The 19991-nt window shown below is 46.9% G+C and overlaps 1 protein-coding gene across 2 annotated transcripts in view; it reads left to right on the top strand.

The window, feature by feature from the left end:
- The window catches only part of KIF16B (kinesin family member 16B), a 280446-nt gene extending 261841 nt beyond the window's left edge, over window positions 1-18605 (top strand). For both annotated transcript variants that reach the window (XM_060123762.1, XM_060123761.1), the window contains one exon: window positions 17436-18605. In XM_060123762.1, the coding sequence (XP_059979745.1) occupies window positions 17436-17594 (159 nt within the window). In that variant the 3' untranslated portion in view covers window positions 17595-18605. The remainder of the gene's footprint in view (window positions 1-17435) is intronic.
- Window positions 18606-19991: the final 1386 nt, after the last annotated feature.

Raw genomic sequence — 19991 nt, 5'->3', positions numbered from 1 at the left:
CGTCAGATGAAAGGAACGCGTCGCAGCTCAGTACGGCAAGCTTAAGAGCTGGGCGTGCTCCGCTGTGGAGTTCAGTACAGACCATTTTTCATTTCCTGGGGTTACTTTTAAAAGCAAAATGACACGAAGCTTGAATATTGCCGAGTTAAACCACAGCTGGAGGATTGTTCCTGCTCTCCTCCTAGATACAGCGAGGCATCGCTATTTGTTTTCTTGTATTAAATGTCTCCCTGCCTCTTTAACAGAAGCAGGCATCACGAGTGGCGTGGATGCATGGGGCAGGCGGCCTGGGCTCCCTCCTCCGTCGCCCGTACCTGGAGGTAGCTTGGCCCGCCTTGCTTGGACACAGGTGTGAGCCCCAAGTTCCTGCTGGCCTCACTGTTTACCCTGCATCACAAGATGCTGTTTCATCTTTTCTCCCTCTGCCGCCGCCCCTGCCAACTCACATTCATGCTGCGGCACAGCAGGCATGGGGAGGAAGGGTCTTCTAAACCGAAGCACTTAATTAGCTCCTGGGCCCCAGGGGGAGTGTCAGATGGAAACACAGCTAAAGTGGAGGGAAGGAACAGCCGTGATAGATGGTGGAGGGAACACCTGCCTCCTTCCGGTGACGCCAAGTTACTAAAATTGTTTTGGAATTAGTGACTCTTTTGAGTCATGTGTACGATAGTGTCATGTTTATATCAGTAGTTTCTAGCAGTGTTCGTGTTTGTTCATTTAGACTTTCTCGCTGCTGCCAGAAGCTGCTTTTTCTTTTCCCCCAGTGCACACATTGCCCTGGGTGTAGATAAAGGGGTGTCCCCGTGAGGTTCTAGTCCCTTCCTGGGACCCATTGTCCTTTAGGGCCCCTGATTGTGTTGTTGTAGGTGCATCACAATCGTGTTAGTCGTCACGTGAGGAGGAGACATGCAATGATAAATTATTAATTACAGATAGGGTAAAGCATGATCTGATAAGATATAGATTTAACTACAGATTGTATTACGTGGATATAATTATAGGCAGTTATAAGTATAGTTATATAGGTGAATATAAACATAGGTTATAACTGTATAAGTAATAAGTGTAGAGATGTCAGTTTTTGATATAATTCAATATTGTGTATAGATATAATTCTATAGATAGAGTTATGTAAGAGAATAAAATAAGAGTCCACTCTTGTAAAAACAGAAAGCACAGGAGCACCTGGAAGTGACTGCAGAGCAGCCCAGGCCCGGGGCTCTGCCCTGGCAGCCGTCCCGGCTTCTCCTGCCGAGATGCCACAGTCCCGCTTGATGGGTGTCAGCTGAGACCGTGGTGGGGTCGGGAGCTCACGGGCGCCTCTCTGTCTTCTGAGTGCTCCGCAGTCATTTGATGATAGATTCACTTAGGCCCAGTGCGTGAGCCACATTCGCCTGAGTTATCGCCTAAGGTTGCAATAAAACTTGAATTTAAAGTCCTTTAAAAATGCCTGTTGAGCCTTAGGAAAAGAATGAGTAAGCTTGCTGCGTAATCAGAAAGTCCGCATCAGAAAGCCATACGCTAAAGACACAGTGAGAGCGCTTGGGAGGAGAAGCAGCTGAGCCGAGAGCAGAGACCGACTGCGCATCCCTGGCTCCCAGCGTGGGTAGCCTGGGCCGCTGAACTGGGCCCCCTCCTTACAGCCATGGCCAGGGTCCCCTCCATCACCGCCAGCCCGAGGCCCGTCCCACAGCTGATACATGCCGTGTGCTGTTCCCTGGCCCCTCACCCCCTGTGACACTGGCCGCGGCCTGGCAGTTCCAGCCTGTGCTGGTGGCATCCCCTGGGGTCTCTCAGCTCTTCCCTCTCGGCCTCCTCCAAAGCCAACGCCGGCCTCCCCTCCTTTCCAGGGACGTTGCGAAGCACAGTCTCCATGTTTCTCAGAGTCCCCAGCAGGACTGGCCCAGTCATGCACGGTGGTGACCTGCTCGGCAGCACCGGTGGCTTTTCTTGTTTTCTCTCTCTCTTACTTTCCCACCCCTTTGCTTCTGTGTCCAAGATCCCCCCCAAATAAGTGACCCCAGTCTCTGCTCTCAGAGGATCTCAAACTGCTCTTATGGGTTGGGTGTCTATCCTTCCTGACCATTTTGCTGTGTGTGTGTGTATGTGGGTGAGAGAGAGGGAGAGAACCTATTGCTCTTTTGTGTGTGTGTATATATAGTTTTTGAAACTTTGTTTTAAATCAGTTCTGGATGTGCTGGAGTAAGCCTGGGTCACATCCACCCGGACCTCCCTTCTCCATCCTCCTTTGATGTCTCTCCAGGTGTTTCCCCTGCTTCCTGTGCTCCGTGTTTTCCTCTTGACTTACTCCCTCGTTTTGATGGAGCACATCCCTAGTAGTTTCCTAAATAAGAACGGACGTGTAGGAGGTACATTTCTAGAAACATGTCTGTTGAGGTCTTTCTTCACCTGCCCCCTGGCTGTATAGAATATATTAGTTGGAAACCATTTCGTTCTGTAGTTCAGAGGGGTTGCTTCTTTGTTTTCTGATTCCACGGCTGCTGTCAAGCGGTTCAAAGCCATTTCGATTCCTGATCCTTTGGATGTGACGTGATTCTGTCTGTCTCCCTCCCACCCTCCCTCCCTTGCTCTGTCCCCAGCGTTCAGAGAGCTCACGGTTCTTCTGCTTGGTGATCGCCCTTCCTTCTGCAGGCTTCTATCTGCGTGGACTCTCTCTCTCACATCCTTCATCTCTGGGAGATTTTTGTGATCATTTCCTCTTTTAAGGTTTTTCCGTTTCTTTCTGGATTCCCATTTGCCTGTGTTGAGCCTCCTGGCCTGGTCCCCCTCTCATTTTCCTCTACTCTGCTTTCCATTTCGCCCTCCTTACCTAGTCCTTCCCTGCAGGTGGTTTGAGAAGCATTGCGCTACATGTCCCACCTCACCCTGCCTTCCCTTGCTTTAATGTTCTGCTGGTTACTTTTGTATCTTCTAGTGTTGCTATAAAGCTGAAGGCCTAAATTCTTGCTTCTGGAAATAGTCAGTTTTGTTTATTTCCATTGAGGTCAGCCTGGCTCCTCTTCATACATTTTCTTTGCTGCAGCAGCCCGAAAGGCACGATCAGAATTCTTCCTGCGCTTTTGTTTGAGAACTGCTGTCTCTGTCCTGTCTCCACCAAGTTTTCCTCACTGTTTATATCAACATTGGGGAATTATCTTTTCTCTTCTATGAAGCCCCTCCCAGTTGGCGTTAGGCTTTCCTGAAGATGCTTCAGTTCCCTTCACTCCATTCGTTCAGCTTTGTCTTCTAGGTAAGTCGTGCTTTTCTTAGATGAAAGGTGCTCATCATGGCCTGTGCTAGCCAACCTCCACACCCTCCTTTGTTGCCTTCGTAAACTGCATCTTTATTTCTAAATTCCGCCAGCTATTTTTTTCCCTTGAAAAATATTTTCCCTTTTCTCTTCTATACACTCCACATACATTTCATAGTGGTAATGAAGCAGCGTTGTTGCAGCCCTTAGAGACAATATTTGGGGGGAAAAAATGGAGAAGAACATCAGTTTGTTCCAATTCCATATGACTTTTTATCTTTATTGTTTGCCCTTGTAAAACTCCCATCCATTTTTAGATAGCTTTATTTTTATTCCCAGCAGTTCACTGCAAAGTGTTTACATTTACATATATAATAGTCATTCCAGGCAAGCAGAAAAAAAACAAAACTTTCTCTAGTCTGTTTTCTAATTGAGATCACCTGTCTCATTTATAAGTAAAATGAAGAAACCGTTATTGACATCAAGAAGAAAAAAAAATTGCTAATCAAAGATGAAAATGTCAGTAAATGAAGCCATCGCCTTTTTCTCAATGGATTTTTTTAACCAGCTGGCAGCGGAAGCTGGTGGGTCATAAGGCTCGTACTTGAGGCTCTGCAGTGAGTGCTGTGGGCAGCGAGGGGCCCTGTCTGCTCTCACCATCTCCACTGTCTGGGGTATTTATTCTTCTCGGTACATGTTATTGCGATTCCCCTTTCCTTTCCCATTTATAGTGCATCTTCCAGTTCACAAAAATTGCATGTATTTGAAGTGTCTCATTTGCAAGAATCTGGCTATAATAATTCAGGTAATAGTGCGGTCCCTATGAAATGACCTTCCTTACTTGGAAAGGCAGTTTTCTTGTGGCAGAGTCTGCAGATGTCACGTTAGCCCACCGATTCTTTGATTAAATGGCCCCATCGCTTTCTGCAGGATCCCCTCGCTGGTGAGATTTCTTTTTGATCTGTAAGATCTTTCCACCCACATTTTGTCAGTACTTTTTAACTTTTACTGCCCAGCCCTGCAGTTGAAAACAGTCATGGATGTTACAGGTTTGGACGACTGAAAGACTGATGCTTACAAACTCTTGGGGTTCATTTGGCATTTCACACAGCCAGACACGAGTGTCCAGAAGAACACATGTCATCATCCTCCTGGTTGGCAGCATCCCTCACTTCTCTTCTGCAGCAGCTTCTCAGATTTTAAGAGCTGTCCAGGACAGTTTTAAACGTTTCCAAAGTTTGGCTTTGAATCATAAGTTGATGTGTTGGATGTCGTTCTCTATAGTAAATAAGTAAATATCCCTTGTTTGAGAGGAAGAAGATACCGTAAACCCATGACATTTTGCTACAAGCTAAGGTCCTAAGGAAAGAAAACTCATGCCTTTGTCAAGATCTAATTACCTAATGGCCATCTTGGTGTCCATCATCTAATGGAGACTGTCTTTCAGGAAGTACACGAATTCAATGTCTGTATTTTTTAACTTAGATGCTTAATTCTGTAGATAATATCTGTTTGGTGAAGGAATTTAGTTTCATTTCCCTATATAAAATACAGATCTATCCTTTTTGAAAGTCAGAGGTGTTCCATTTAGAGAAGTTTTGATCTGGCTTTTCTCCCATCCTCCACCTTCCCTGACCTAGTGCAGCCTCAGCCATTGTCCCCTGTGAAGGGGATCATTGGTGCAGATAATCCAAACCCCCAGCTAATCCTCTCTGTGGGGCAGGGTCACAGGCCCACCCCTCGGGGCCACGGTCCTCTTCACACCTGGGGCGCGACCGCAGCTCTCGCCGGGGCGTAGGGCCGGGTGGACCCTGAGGAGTAACTCCCGAGGCAGGAGGATAACCTGCCAGGCAGATAGTCCCACAGGGATCATCAGGAACCCCTGGTCCAGAGAACAAAAAAGGGGCAGTGGGTCTTCCCCCTACTCAGTGATGGCCCAGTTCAAGGCCAGCCAAGGCGCACTTGGCATCGATACACAGATGACCTTAGGTCAGACTCGAAAGGGAAGGATCGTTCTGCTCACCCACAGGCGTGGCCGGTGGAAAGGGACGAGGTCGTCATTCCGGGTTCCCGAAGCATCGCACTGCGTCCTGCTCCTGGGTTCCACTAGAAGGGAGACTTTGGGATGCCAGTAATTCGTGTGCAACCGCTTCTTGATTCTCAAGTGTTTGGGGACCTGATTCTTTAAGTGCATTGTAGCCAGGAGGTGCCACACACAGCAAGACTCTCTTTTGAACGTCTGTCAGTCACGTTGGTCACTGGGAGCTGTCCTTTTCTCTCCAAATGTCAGGAACCTCTTCGAAGGTTTATACAGTGCTGGGAGGAATCATGAACTTAGAAACAAAGAAAAGAATAGGGTTTTTGGTTTGTTTCTGTTTTTGTTTTCCCCCCAGATGGCAGTTTACAGAATTTCAGTATCCAAAGTGTATCTTAAAATGATCTTTCATGTGACTGAATTGATGCAATCTCATAATAAAACTTAAAGGCTAAGGAGTTGCTTCTTGTGGATGAGCAGGGAAAGTGATTTTTTTTTTTGACATAGAATCTACTCCTGGTGAAGGTCTTTTATACTTGGAATCTACAACAAGGGAAATGTATGGATTTTTATCTATGATTTGTAGCTTTTTGGTTTCACATATTTTCAGAGTATCTTCAATCTCTGAATCCTGATTTATGAATGGTGAGTCATGCTTTGTGTTTTTTTAAAGAAGACTAGTGGATTTGAAACTACACTAGAACTAAAATTTACCATTTATTTAATAACATTTTCAATGGAAATGGGAATAATTCTCTTAGAAATAGTTTCCTCTTATGTTCCTATATTTAAAGGATTAATTTTTGAAATTGGTGCTAAGGAACTTGTGTTGCAGATTTGCTTTGTGCTTTCAGTAAAAAGCAGTGAATAATATAATCAGACAGAAGTTTAGCCTTCGTCAAGGCTTAAGCTGAATTCTCTCTATAACCCGTAGACAAGAGGTTTCCAAGGGGCTATTTGAACACCTTTATTATTTAAAAAAAAGTAAATTCTTACACATAAATAAATAAACATCATTGCTATTTCCAACCATTTATGGGATAAATAAGTTCCTTTTTTATGTTAAATTAAAATTGAAATGTAAAATCCCCAGCAAAGCATTTACTTAAAAAAAGATCTTTCAGAGGATAGTTAACTTACCTGCTGTAGTTAGATTTTTTATTTTTAATATGATTCTCCATTTTGAAAAACATGTTAAATCTTCCTTCCTTTAAAGTAACCCTTGAAATAAAGGGTCTGCCAGTATCTGCTATGAGGTGACTTTGGAAAAAACATTCCAGATTCTTGCTGTCCTCTACTTTCCTTTGAAGGGGAAAACATTAAAGTCAAATACCTCATGCTTTAAGCCCATGTGTTTCTAAACATCCAAAAGAGGAGAAAATTAACATATTTGCCCATGAACTCCCAGAGGACAAAGCTGTGTAGATAATAGTGTCAATGACTTAATAAATACTCACTGTGAATTGGGACCTGCTCGAAGCACTTGACAGACAGCAGCTCATTTAATATTCTGATCCTTAAAAGATAGTCCGCGGGCTTCCCTGGTGGCGCAGTGGTTGAGAGTCCGCCTGCTGATGCAGGGGACACGGGTTCGTGCCCCGGTCCGGGAGGATCCCGCATGCCGTGGAGCGGCTGGGCCCGTGAGCCATGGCCGCTGAGCCTGCGCGTCCGGAGCCTGTTGCTCCGCAGCGGGAGAGGCCACAACAGTGAGAGGCCCGCGTACCGCAAAAAAAAAAAAAAAAAAAAAAAGAGTCCGATGAGGAAGCAGAGGTGCAGAGGCATTCGGGGACTTTCTGTCCCGGTGCTGTAAGGTCCCCGCGCCCAGCGTGGTGGCTGCAGAATGACGGAGTGCCCAAGGAGCTGGCTGGCAGAGCAGAGTTGGACTGCAGCAGCCATGTGGTCTCAACGGCCGAGGCGTGTCTCCAGGGCTCTCTTCCAGCCTCCCCTCCGTGCTGAGGGTGTTGAGTTGCTCTGCATCCGTGTTTAGCCGGTTACCAATCTCTTACAAAGATCCAGTAAGCAAAAGTCCAAGAACCAGAGTGAGCCCTGGGGACTGGGTTCCTCCCAGCATTCTCCCATATTTTGCTTTAACCGAACAAAGTCGACAGCGGGGTCTGTGAGCCAGTCCGGAAGCTCTTCGCCTCCTACCCCCTCACAGCTGACAAGTGGTGTCGCTTCCAGCTCACAGGTACCCCATACACTGAACTCCTCTCTCCTCCTTTGTGAGACGGAAAGATGGGGCTGCTCGTGACTTGTGCTCTGGAGCAAAGCTTAACCAGCTTCTTAGTCCACGCAGACCTTGGCCTTTCTGATGTGGCCTGTTTTTTTTGTGGCCGTGCTGGTTGGCCAGGCTGGGGTCATCAGGATCGTTGAGGCCGCTTAATACCCCAAGCAAGAACGTCAACCTGTAAAGATTGAATCTTACATGGACTTGAAATGCACATCCCTTATAAAAATTTTAAAGCTTGCTGGATTTTATTAGAATATGTGAACCAGACTGAGTATATTAAATTTATGAGTCCAATTGATGCAGTACCATAATAATTCAATATAATATGCTTATGTCATTAAACTCATAAAGAAGAGTCTCTGAATAGCTGTGATGAATAGTTCAGATTCTGTAATCACAGACTAGCGTTTTCACCCTGATGAATTTCAAGTGGGAGCACTCAGAATTCTATACAGTATCAGGAAATAAATGCCATATTTCATATGATTACTTATTCCAAGTATTTACTGTAAAACCTAGGACAGAAAAGAAATGCCGCACAGACAGAATTATTATTAGAAATATAGAAAAGGTCGGAAGAGGTTGGCATGAGGCATAAATCAGAAACCAAAGAAACTTTATTCTGCTTTGACTAATGTCATTTATTCCCTCGTCTCTTACCCTGTTCCCAAATACGTGTATCTCGGTAATCTATCACCGAGTAATAAACGACCCCGAAACTTAGTGCCTTAAAGAAACTGCCACTTTATTGCTTATGATGCTGCGGTTCTGGAACGTGGGCAGGGTGGTGGAACCAGCCGCTGGGTGGTTCATCTTTTCCAAGGGTCTCTGTCAGGTCTGGTCACTTGTGTGGCTGCATTCAGATTACAGCTCCACTAAGGACTGGGCTCAGCTGGGGTACTGGAACCTGCAAGGTGACCTCTTCACTCTCGGCATTACCTCCAGTGCATTCTCTTGGTTAACACAAGTCACGGGCTCCACCCAGAAGGCCTGGCAGGACTCCATGGATCAGAGAGAAGAGAGGCTGCCGGAGCACAGTGCTGGACCCCCGGTCTGAGACCTGGTTGAGAGCTGATCCGGGGGCAGAGCCTTCCAGAAGTGTGTCCCCCACGCTGAACAGGGCACAGTCCAGTGCTGCTGGACCACTGGCCGTGCCCCAAGCTCTGCTGCCCCACCACGAGGCTTTGTACACGCTCTGCCCTCTGCCGGGAACAGGCTTCCCTCAGCATCTTCCCCTGCTTGATTCTTTTGCACCCCTCAGGCCTTGGCATAAATGTCACCAATTCCCAGGACGAGGCTGGCTGCCTTTCCTAGTGCTCCAAAAGCATCTCCTTCCTGTTTTCCTGGAGCCACATTTTAATTCCTGCTTTTCCTGCCCACCTCCCTGAAAGGCCTTCGCGTTACTCAGGACGGAAATGAGGCTCGTCCGTTACTGAATCCACAGCAGTGCTGACAGGAGGAAAGCTCTCAGTAAATATTTGTTGGATTCATGAATGGGGTCTGAAGAGAGGCGTCAACAGAGAATAATCCGTGATTCAGCCCTTAAAGGACAAGCAGGGTTTAGACGATGGAAGCACAGCACCAGTAAGAATGACTCTGAACCACTGCTGCCTGTGGTACGGGCAGCCCAGGCACCCTGGAAGGGCAGGCTCCGGGCCTGTCATATTCAGCGCTGGACATCCAGTACCCACACGCTGCTTCGTGGGGAGCAGGTGTGCAGTAACCGTGCAGAGGATGAGTGATCTGCCTGAATCAGACTGTCCCCATTTTATCAGAGTGTGAGGACATTTGGGGGCGTGTTGGGAAAGGAACCCAGCATCTCCACCAGCTGATCCAGTGGAGACAAATTTTAGGATTCCTAAATATTCAGAGAGGAGTGTTCAGATTAGAACGTATGGGAGCTTAGAACTGGGAAGGCTCAACGGGGTGAATAGTATCGACCTGCCTGGGTCAATTCATAACACTTGGCCAATGGTGACCAGACCTCTCTGGGGTCTAGAAATATCCCAGTGTGCCTCCCTCCAGGCCAGATCCATCTTCAGAGCCCACCAGTCGATGACGAAGCCTCCAGGTACTGCAAGGTAAATGAAACCTCTAAGTCTTATTGGAATGACAGTTGTCTTTAAGCTGCCACCATGGCTAATGACTTCTGGAAATGAGGAATGCCATTGAACTGTCTTCCCTGTTAATATGTCACAGTGGAAAGGTGGCTCAAGCCCTATTACATTTTTAAAGAACATTTCAATTTTAATAATTTCAGTGGCTTTAAATTAAATTATGGATTGATGTTAAAATTCTGTAAAATGAAGAGAGCTCCACAACAATGAGATGTCCGGAAAATCATTAGGATGACATGGCTGGGGTGAAATATTGCTGGTGTTACAGTAGGTTACAGTTACAGCCGTGAGCCCTATTAAAACGGAAACTTTCTAATAACATAAAATGGTCGTGACTTTATCCCCCTGCTAATTAAAATAGAAGGAAGCCAAAAGATAAGAAGGTAAGGCCTTTCAAATGCTTCTGAGGCCCTATTCTCATTCCCATCTCTTACACACACACACATACGCGCGCGCACGGGCGCACGTGGTGGTTGATTGAAATTGAAGGTAGATTCTGAGAGCCTGCATGATAGGGGTGTGAACAGCCCCAGAGAGAGGGGCTGCGTTTACATTTACATTCACACCTTACGTTGCAGGCTTAAAGGATTTTCCTCAAGAATTTCGAGGACTTTCTCCCAATTTGAAGAGCCAGTCGTTTTGTCAGCCTCTTTCTTACAGTCGTTGAACTTGGCTAAGTCCCTTGAGATCTCAGTCTTCTCATCTGTAAACAGAGGATCCACACACCTGTCTTCCTTTTCCCCAGTGTGTCTCAGGGGTCATAGGAGCTCCTGAGCCAGGAAAAGCACTTTGTATCAGTACCAAGTACCAGCAGACCCACAGCCAGGTTCAAGGCCCGTCATAATCTCCTTTGAGCCCTACTTTTCCCCAGGCTGAGCCCTCCACACGCTGGCCTTTCTCCCTGTTCACATCCTTCGCTGAGCGTGGGTACCACACACCTTCCCTCCTTTCCCTGATCTCAAACGTTCCTTTCCTTCCAGATCCCAGACTTGAAAGGGAATGGCTGCAAGATGGGAGCGGCCACACTGTTTAACGCCCTGCTGAGCTCCCAGGTTTTTGCCTGGACGGGCTGCAGAGCACGTGGTCATCCCTATGAGCAGACTAGCATTTTATCCAGAAGTTCCCAAGTTGAAAGGAAAAACCCAGCAGAGGCTACCGGAAGGCCAGCTTTTACCCAGGTTATTCCAGAAACTCAAGTACTTTTCCTTTCTTTCATATAGGAGGTCACACGTGAATCATGTTAATATTATGACCTTCGTCAAGCATGTCTAAAGTGAAGTAGCACGTAGCAACACATTATATTTTTCACTTTTGCCCCTTAATGCAGTGTGTAGATGGAAGTGCCAGGCTAAAGCTCTAAAATAATTGACTAAATTCTTGCCCTGTGTTGCTGTAGGGAGTGCGCTTTGCCTTTCAGAACTCATTAACACAGCCAACAGACCATATTAGTCTGTGTTTTGGTTCAAAGATTAATAATGTTTGGTGGTTGTGTTTTGAAATGGTGTTGGAATTTTAAAAATTGGCCCGTGTGTGTATGTGGGTTTGGGGCAGGAGGCTTCCAGCTGACTGCTTGGGTGGGAATGGACCTCTGGGATGCACTGACCCATCTGAAAACCTCTTAGGATTGACCTCTTCCTAAGAGAAGTGCCCTGGGCAGACGCCTTGATCCCACAACAGACTGGCCCCCCAGGAGTTGGATGTGGTGTAGATGGAAGGCTTCCTCTGATCCCTGATGGGTACCTGCCAACACCCCAGGGGACTGTCAGTTAACTTTATGGCAAACAGTAGAAAATGACTTTGTAAGCCCACCTCCTTACAAAGACCACAGACAGAATGGGCAGATCAGAAGCTCTTCTGCATCTGCCCTGAATTTCTTAGGTAAACTCTAGTTGCTCTATAGCACCAGTTCTGCAGTCTGGAAGAGGCTTGCCCCAGAGGACCCTTTGGTCCCAGCAGGCCCCGAGTGGTATCTTGATTAGCAGTTTGGGTATGAGGTACCCATCCCAGACTGTGAGTGGGAAAAAAATCACCAGTCCTCTTCCGTAAGTCAGGCAGATAACCAATCCTGAAGAAGGGGAGGGTATTTTTCAGAAGGGAATCTGAATGCTGTTTGGGAAGGGAAATGGAGGAAGGGCAGTCGAAAAATGGCCAGTGCGCAGCAAAGCACTGTAAGGAAGATATGGTAGCATGAGCAGAGCTGCGTAGGACTCCGTGTCGAAGAGTAGACGCCCCACAGGAGAGAGGTCTCTGCCCCAGGCTTGTGTGGAACATTCACTCTAGACAACCCCGTGTCCCTGTCCCTACGAGAGTGCCGTCAGGCCGGGAAAGGCAGCATCTGGCCCAAGCAGCTGAGATGCCCAGTGCTATCGGCCTGGCCCAGTGAGCGCAGTGCCAGGAGACGGGGGTCAACCAGAGAAGAAGGGGCTGGTGGATGCTGTGGACGGCAGTCTGGTGACTGAGACCAGCCTCTGGAGTTGGGAGATGTGGGTGTGAGTCCTGACTCTCCCACTTCCATGCTCTGTGACCTCTGGGACATCACTTAAGCCTCCCAGACCTCAGTTTTTGCATGGAGAAGATGGAGATGATAATAGTCTCTACCTCATAGAGTTGTTGTGGTAATTAAATGAGGTAGACCATTAAAAGCTCTCAGCGTGCCTAGAACATTGCAAGCCTTTGATGAATGGCCTCTCCGTGAGAGGAGCGAGGAAGGAACTGGTCAGCTTGGTGTGTGCATGTGGGGGACAGTCCCAAGGAGATACTCGGAGGGGTGTTACAGGTAAGAGTTAAAGGAAATAAACAATTACCATGGAAAGAAGGCGTCAAGGAAATAAACAACTACCTTGGAAAGAAGGCGTCAGGAGCCTGGTGGGGGGGTGTCTCTGGCAATCATTGCACCCCTCATCCTTCTGCTGGTCTCTCTTGGCCTCCCCTGTGAAAGCTCACGGTCCCCTGCAGGATTTAATTTTTGTTCTGAGGGCATTTTACAAAGCACATGCCAGTTTCACATTGTGTGGAACAGACCTACGGGGGCCCATCTCTCCCAGTGACTTCTGCCTCCCCCCACCCCGCTCACTGCCCCTGTGTAGATTGCCTTTCAAAAAACAATAAAACATGCCCATAGCCTGTAGAAGAAGGAGAGTTTATGAAGTCAAGGTATTCAGCGTCAGTACTGAAGTATGCCTTAAAGATTAGCCACCTACACTTGATTTTCTGAAAGCATTGATAAGAAAAGACCTTTATTTTATTTTATTTTATTTTGCGGTACGCGGGCCTCTCACCGTTGTGGCCTCTCCCGTTGCGAAGCACAGGCTCCGGACGTGCAGGCTCAGCGGCCATGGCTCACGGGCCCAGCTGCTCCGCGGCATGTGGGATCTTCCCGGACCGGGGCACGAACCCGTGTCCCCTGCATCGGCAGGCAGATGCTCAACCACCGTGCCACCAGGGAAGCCCAAAGACCTTATATTTTATACTGCTGGTCCAAGAGGCTAAAAGTAAAAAGCCTAGATAGGTGTCTAATATATGTTATTCTTAAACCTTTTTTGCCAACTTGGAAAACAACTCACGGGCCTCCGTCTCCAGCATAGTTGTGCTGTTTTCCTTCTCTCCCTTCATCTTCTCTCCCCCCGCCCCTCCCCCCTCCCCCCCATCCCCAGATCCCATCCCCGGATCCCATCCCATCCTCTCTCACCCTCTAACAGCCGGCCCCTTGCATGTCTTTGTGCTCCATTTCCTGGTCCCTCCCTTTCCCTCAATTGCTCACTCTGAGACATCTCCAGACCCCCTCTTGCTCTGCCACTTCCCAGTTTGCAATCTTCCTAAAAGAAGATTGGGTTTCCTCTGACTTTTGTCCTCCAAGTATCTGAGGCAGGGCTGGAATGTTGTCGAACCTTCTCAGCGGCCCTGACCCAGGGTATTTCTCAGAGCAGAGACTCAGGTGTGACCCCCCACCACCACCAGGGTGGGGAAGGGTTGCCTGCCTTGTGTGGTCCCTAATGGCTACAGAGATTTAAATTTGCCTGCTTTTCTTTCTGATTTTAATGGAGAAGATGCTGAGTGAAAGAAACAAATTGGATATTGGATTTCACAGATCCTTCTCCTGCTTTGCCCTTCTGACCCTGATAAGCCACTGAAATTCCCCATGTCCTTGAGTTTTTGTAATACTCCCCTATAAAGCGAACTGCCCTGGGGAGGCAGCTGGGCTTCTGGACTTGTTTTCACACACCAGGGGGGTGGGGGTGTCTGTGGATTAACAGTAGAGGGAGAGCTTTGACAGGAAGCACTTTAATTTTCTCCCTTCAGCCGCAGGTGCTGTGGAAAGCACTGGGGGCACAGGCAGCAAAAATTACTAATATAAATGTGTGTATTTAAGTATGTATTTTACATATATTTATAATGTATATTGACTGCATGCAATAGCAGCCTTCTAGTACAATGGCTGATCTTGGACCGAGGCCTGAAGCCCTAAGGGGAAACTTCTTTATTGGAGGAATAGCAATAAACTAGACTCACCGGACACCATTATATGGAAGTAGATTTCATTACTGAAGAAGTGCAGACAAAAGAATCGAACTCATCACCCCTGCACACCCCTCCTCCAGTCAGTGGGTGGGCATGGGCACGTGGAATATTAGGCAGCAGTTCAAACGAACAGACCACAGCTCACCCAGCCAGGTGCACGAATCTCTCAAACATCTCGTTAAGCGGTGGAAACCAGATACAGAAGAGTGCACCCTGTGGGATCCCATCAATATGAAGTTCAAAACCTGGCAGAACTAATCGATGGTGCCAGAAGCCAAGATGGCAGTTACCCTGAAGGGAAAGAGTGTGCAGAGGGCTGCCTGGGCTCCAAAAATGTTGTGATATTTTTATTCCAATGCTGAGCACGCCAGCGCGTTCACTTTTTGAAAAGTCATTAGGCTGTACATTCATGATGGTTGCTGTTTTCTCTTTGTACACTTCAATTTTTAAAAAATTAACTCATCAAAATCAGTCATCAAGGTTGCTTGTAAGCACTTTTCCCCAGCTCGGCAGTGTGCCCGGGATGACGGGGAATTACAGAGAAGAGTGAGATGCTGTCTGTGACCTCAGGAACCTTCTGGAAATTTAGTTCCGTCTGGTGTCCCCGGCTCCACCCCTAGCCCTTTGGGTTTGTCATTCACCAGAAGGAATTTGCTCAGCCCACCTGTGTCCTGTGGCTCTGGACACAGACGACTCACCCCATACATTTTAGAGCATCCCGAGGTCACCGCAAAGATCACTTCCTAATCGCAGCATGTCTTTGACCAAGGGAGCGGTCTAGGTAAAGGGAGCTAAGGCTGCCCTGTTCTGCTGAGTGGAGATTTGTCTTGCAAGGAAAAAGCTCTTCCATAATGCTTAAAATCAGTTGGCTCAGATCCTTCTATCTGGTGGTTTCATCGAGGTGTACTGATGCGTTTATTTTGAGAAAAGCCATCACCTGCAGCTACTTCCCTGCTCTCTCTTTATGGTGCTGCCCGGGCAGGGAAGGGGGTCTCCAATATGTTCTTTTTGCCTTTTTTTTCTAGTTTTTATTTTCACTTCTCTTTTCATTATCCCTTCAGGCTTTACTGGCCCTTCAAAGGGCCCCTGCTTCATGAACTAATGATGACAGATGTTGATACAACATCGTTTGCCGGATTTAAACACCTTGCATCGGGTTAGAATTCATCTGGAAGGCAAGCTTGTCTTGCGCTTTAGTCTGCACTTGAGCGCGGCCGTGGGGACACGGGCTGCACGGGAGCTGCTGAGATGACGATTGTGCTCCCGCTCCTCACCATGAAGGGGTGTAGCTCACACACAGCGGTGAGCTCGCTCCCTGTCCAGATCACCTCTCTCTCCATCTTGCACAGTTAGCTGCACACATGCATTTCATCGTGAGCGCTGGCTGGTCGGGTTTGGTCGATATTTCCTAGTTACTGTGTTTGCTGGACCTCGGGTCCTTCCAGGTCAATGTTCTCAGCTTTCCTCCCTCACAGAAGTCAAAGCAGGTTCCCTTTTGCTTCTCTGATGCAAATAAGTACTGGAGCGAGGTCTTCATCTTCTAGCAATTGGTTTTGGCACCTTCTTACCTCTACCTGATCTCTCTTTCAAGAGCCCTTCTTGAGCAATTACCATGAGACCAGGAAGTTAGGAATATTGAACAAAGGAAAAAGAGTCTGAGTTAAAAACCCTTGTTTTCAAGTCTTCTCTCTTGGTTACTAGCCTTGCTCCCCGGATAATGGGTGTTACAGTAATAAAATAATAATAAAAATAATAAAATAATAATAAAAAATAATAAAAAGAGCTAATTCTAGGCAGAGTATGACGATAACTTATGAAGAATATGAAGGTATTTTATCTTATGAAGATAAGGTAAAATTAGGTGACTTAGGAAACTTCTGGGTGTGGTACAAATGTTTGTCACCTTGCTTTGGTGAAGTTTCACAGGCATCTACGTGTGTCAGCACTCCTCGGTTGATGAGTACCTTTGAAGGATATGCAGTTATTGGGCATCAGTTATACATCCATAAAGCATAAAATATTAGTAGTTTGAAGATTTTTAGAATCTGTAAATTGCTATACAAATGTTAATCATTAGTAATCCTTGTTACTGTTTTTAAGAAAGTAGCTAACATTTTCCTTAAGCAGAATGTCTTCTTTCACAGGTAAATTTGAGGTTGGCAGTTCGTTCAGGTAGCTGAATTCGACTTCCCCCAGGCCAGGGTTTCTCATCTGTGGCACTAGTGACATTTGGAACCAAATAATTCTCTGCACAGAGGCTGTACTGGGCATTGTAGGATGTTAGCTGCATCCCCGGCCTCCACCTGCTAGGTACACCCCCCCCTTGTGGCAATCAGAAATGTCTATGGGGCAGATCACCCTGGCTTGGGGACCACTGTTCTAGGCCATGTTTCATAGACAAGTTTTTTTGTTACTCAGAGTCCCTAATTACTATGTTTAATTTGTGACAGGATTTATCCTTTTTAAACCAACTGAGACAGTAATAAAGATTCAGGCCTAAAACTGCTCCCATCCGTATTTTCTGTTATAGAAAACGTTTGCCTGACCTGGAATATGTGAACTATTTGTGTCCTCTTTTCCTTTAACACATCCTGCTGGCACCCATGTCTGATTTCAGCCCCAGCATCTTGGGTCCTGGTCTCAGACGTGCTTTGCATGTTTGATGCCAGAAGAGGCGGCCGATGCTGTGACAGACGTGTGCGGGGGGGAGGGGCGAACACGGGGTTCAGAGCAATTAATCTTAGCAACAGCTTCCTGTTACTGGTGATCATAGGATTTGTAAAGGGGTCTGCAAATATCAGGGCTTGCTACGGACCCTCTCGTCCCCAGTATTGCTTTTCCTTTGGTTTACGAGAAGGATCCAAAGCAGAGGAAGCCTGTGCCCTTTAAAAATGCTCGTTTAGCATCGTGCAGACCGCTAGCCTTTTTGTTCTCCTCTTAGTTGCCTTTTAATGAGTGATTTGGGGGGGGGGGGATGACTTTATTAACTAGCAACACTGTTGCTGGAACGCAGACCCCAAGCCCAGCCGCCACAGCCCAGCATCCCTCTGGGCGTTGTGTGCAGACAGGTCCAAGCCGTGTCCTAGGAGCCAGGAAGCGTCACCTGCACGCCGGGCACCATGGCTGCTCCCCAGGTGGGTCTGATGGGGCAAAGGCGGCGGCAGAGGGTCCCTGCGCTGTTTCTAATGACAGTGGCAGCTCCTCCACGCTCCACGGGACGTTCCTCCCCGCTACCCCCGCCCCACAGTGTCTTGACCGTGTTTTTGCCTCTTGTCTCTTCCCCAGAGGTACCTCAGGGACTTTTTCAGCGTGATGCTCCAGTCAGCGACGTCCCCGCTGCACATCGACAAGGTGGGGCTGACACTGTCCAAACACACCGTCTGCGAGTTCTCGCCGTTCTTCAAGAAGGGCGTCTTCGACTACAGCAGCCACGGGACGGGGTAGGGCCGGTGATGGGGCCACGCCACGCAGTGCCTTCTCGTCCGAGCGGCCCCCCAGACGGGGGCCTGGACCCCTCACCGCTTCCTCCTAGTGCCTGAGCGGAGCGTGGGGCTGGGGGGCCGGGCTGGCTGACGGTGACCTTGACGGCGGCTGTCCCTGCCCCTCGCGGGTGCATGTGGCCTTCTCCCTGTTGTGTGCAGAATCCGTCCCCGTGGCTCCATCACCCCGGGCCCCCCGGGGCCGAGCCAGCCTGGGGCTTCCCGAGGTGGGTGGCTGACCACACCTCCCTAATGACTTTCATCTGGTTTCCTGTTTCACCAAAATACACTCTTATTTTTTTATATTCCTTCCATGTGGCTGGCTCCCAAGAAAAGCATTTTAAGTTATTTCATTGTATTTTGCTTTTTCCCCATTTGAGTCTGAACTTTTTATATAATCCCTAAGCACTGATGTTTACACAGAATTTCATATTCTGCAAAAGGGATTTTCGGTCCAGTCATGACTGGAGTCTTCCATGCTTGACGCATTGGATGTAGGTGACATCAACTCCTATAAATCCATTCAAATAGGATATTTGTTAAATCTTGAATATTCAAGAAGTTTTTCCCAAATGGCAGCCGTGCACTCTCAAGCTTTCTCCGCTAAGCACAAAACGAGCGCCTCGCTGAATGCATATTTTTAAACACTTTGTTCACATTTTTGTTACTGAATCTACTGGATCTTTAGCTGAAAGACTAGAATTTACTGTAGTTTACTAACGATCCCTTAAATCACTCAGGACTTAATGTAGCATCACACATCTATGTACAGTAAAACTGCTTCGTTTTACTAAAGAGAAAAATGTGAGAAGAAAAAATATATATGTGGTATATATTGAAATGTATATAATTCTGCCTATAGATTTATATATGTACACACTCCTGTATGATAGTTATATCAAAATATGTAATCATTCACTCCAGATTTATTAAAGGTATTTGTTTTTTCAAGACTTAAATTGAGCTGCTATCAATATTAAATGAAGTTATGGAATCTACCCTGTAGCTCGGTTTGAGTTTGTGACATGATCGTTCTTACTGGTCTGTTTAAAAATTTATCTAACGTTCTTGGAAACATACATAATGTATAATTTAGCATTCCTGTAGTAGAAGATGCCCTTATAGCTATGAATGAAGTCACAAATGAATGGGTAAGAAGACATGCTTGCATTCAACCTTCGAGAATATGCCTTCACAACCGAGCTCTCCAGTCTGAAAAGTATATTTAAAGATGCAATGATCCCGATAAGGGGGAAAATTATTGTACTAATTAGATATCATAGTTTAGCGTGAAAAAAAATGAGGGTTTTTTTTGTTTTTTTTTTAAATTGCTGCAGGAAGACTTGCTTTTGAGTGCAGTTGTGATCACAGGGAGAGGTTAGGGGTAATTACTACTAGAGAATTTCAACCTAGAGATTAAAGGATAAAAGCTGGGAGATAATTAACCATAGGTCATTTATCTAAAAGGAGTCAAAGCTCTGAAGATTGTCCCTTGTTTGCTGAGTAAACGAAATGGTTTTCTTCAACTGAGCAGATAATCTGTGTCCTGCCCTTTTGGACCGGTATCCGAGGCCAGGCTCCTGGCAGGTGTTTTCACTAGAATCACACAGGGCACAAGAACAACTTGGCAAGAATAAATATCTGTGTGTTTGTAGGAAGCGCAGGAATCGGAAGATTCTTTGATTCCAATCCTCATCTGAGGTACTTAGTATTGAGTTGGGGGTTCAAGTACTGGCCGGCTCTGGGTAAATCCGGCTGTAACACACGGGCATCATCTCACCTCTCTGAACCTCAGTCCCCATCTGAGAATCACACTGTTGCACAAGGGGACCTCTCGGTTCCGATCCAGCCCAGAGTGACAGGCAGAGGGACTGTCACCAGTGTGTGGATGCGAACTGAAAACTTCTGATCGGACTCAAACGGCACCTTAATCTGAGTAAAACTTGAGGGAGTGTTGGCAAGCCAATAAAAAATCTCCTCTAAACGAGGAATGGGATCCCTTTCTGGGATGAAGAGTAGATGACAGAGGCAGGATGACAAAACTGAAGCTGCATTAATTTGGACGAATTCAAAGGAGTAAAAGAAAATTAGCAAGTATGTATCTTATAACTTTCAAGTGCATCAGATAACAAAGGAATGCCAAGCTGACCACTAAAGGTGGTTCAGAGTGAGGTACCACCAATTTATACATGCTTTTGTAGTCAGCTGGAGAAATCTAAGGAGCGTCAACAGAATTCTTTATTCAGGAAGCTTTAGCATGTCCTCCTGGGTCTTGCTTACACACTGAAATATGTGCACCAGACTTGTGTGGCTCACACCGAGACCTTGCTGTTTCTGAACCAGAAAGATTCAAATTCAGCCC

Source organism: Lagenorhynchus albirostris, chromosome 15 (genome assembly GCF_949774975.1).
Source record: "Lagenorhynchus albirostris chromosome 15, mLagAlb1.1, whole genome shotgun sequence".
In the NCBI taxonomy this organism is placed as follows: domain Eukaryota; kingdom Metazoa; phylum Chordata; class Mammalia; order Artiodactyla; family Delphinidae; genus Lagenorhynchus; species Lagenorhynchus albirostris.
This window is presented reverse-complemented; position numbering and strand designations above follow the sequence as displayed.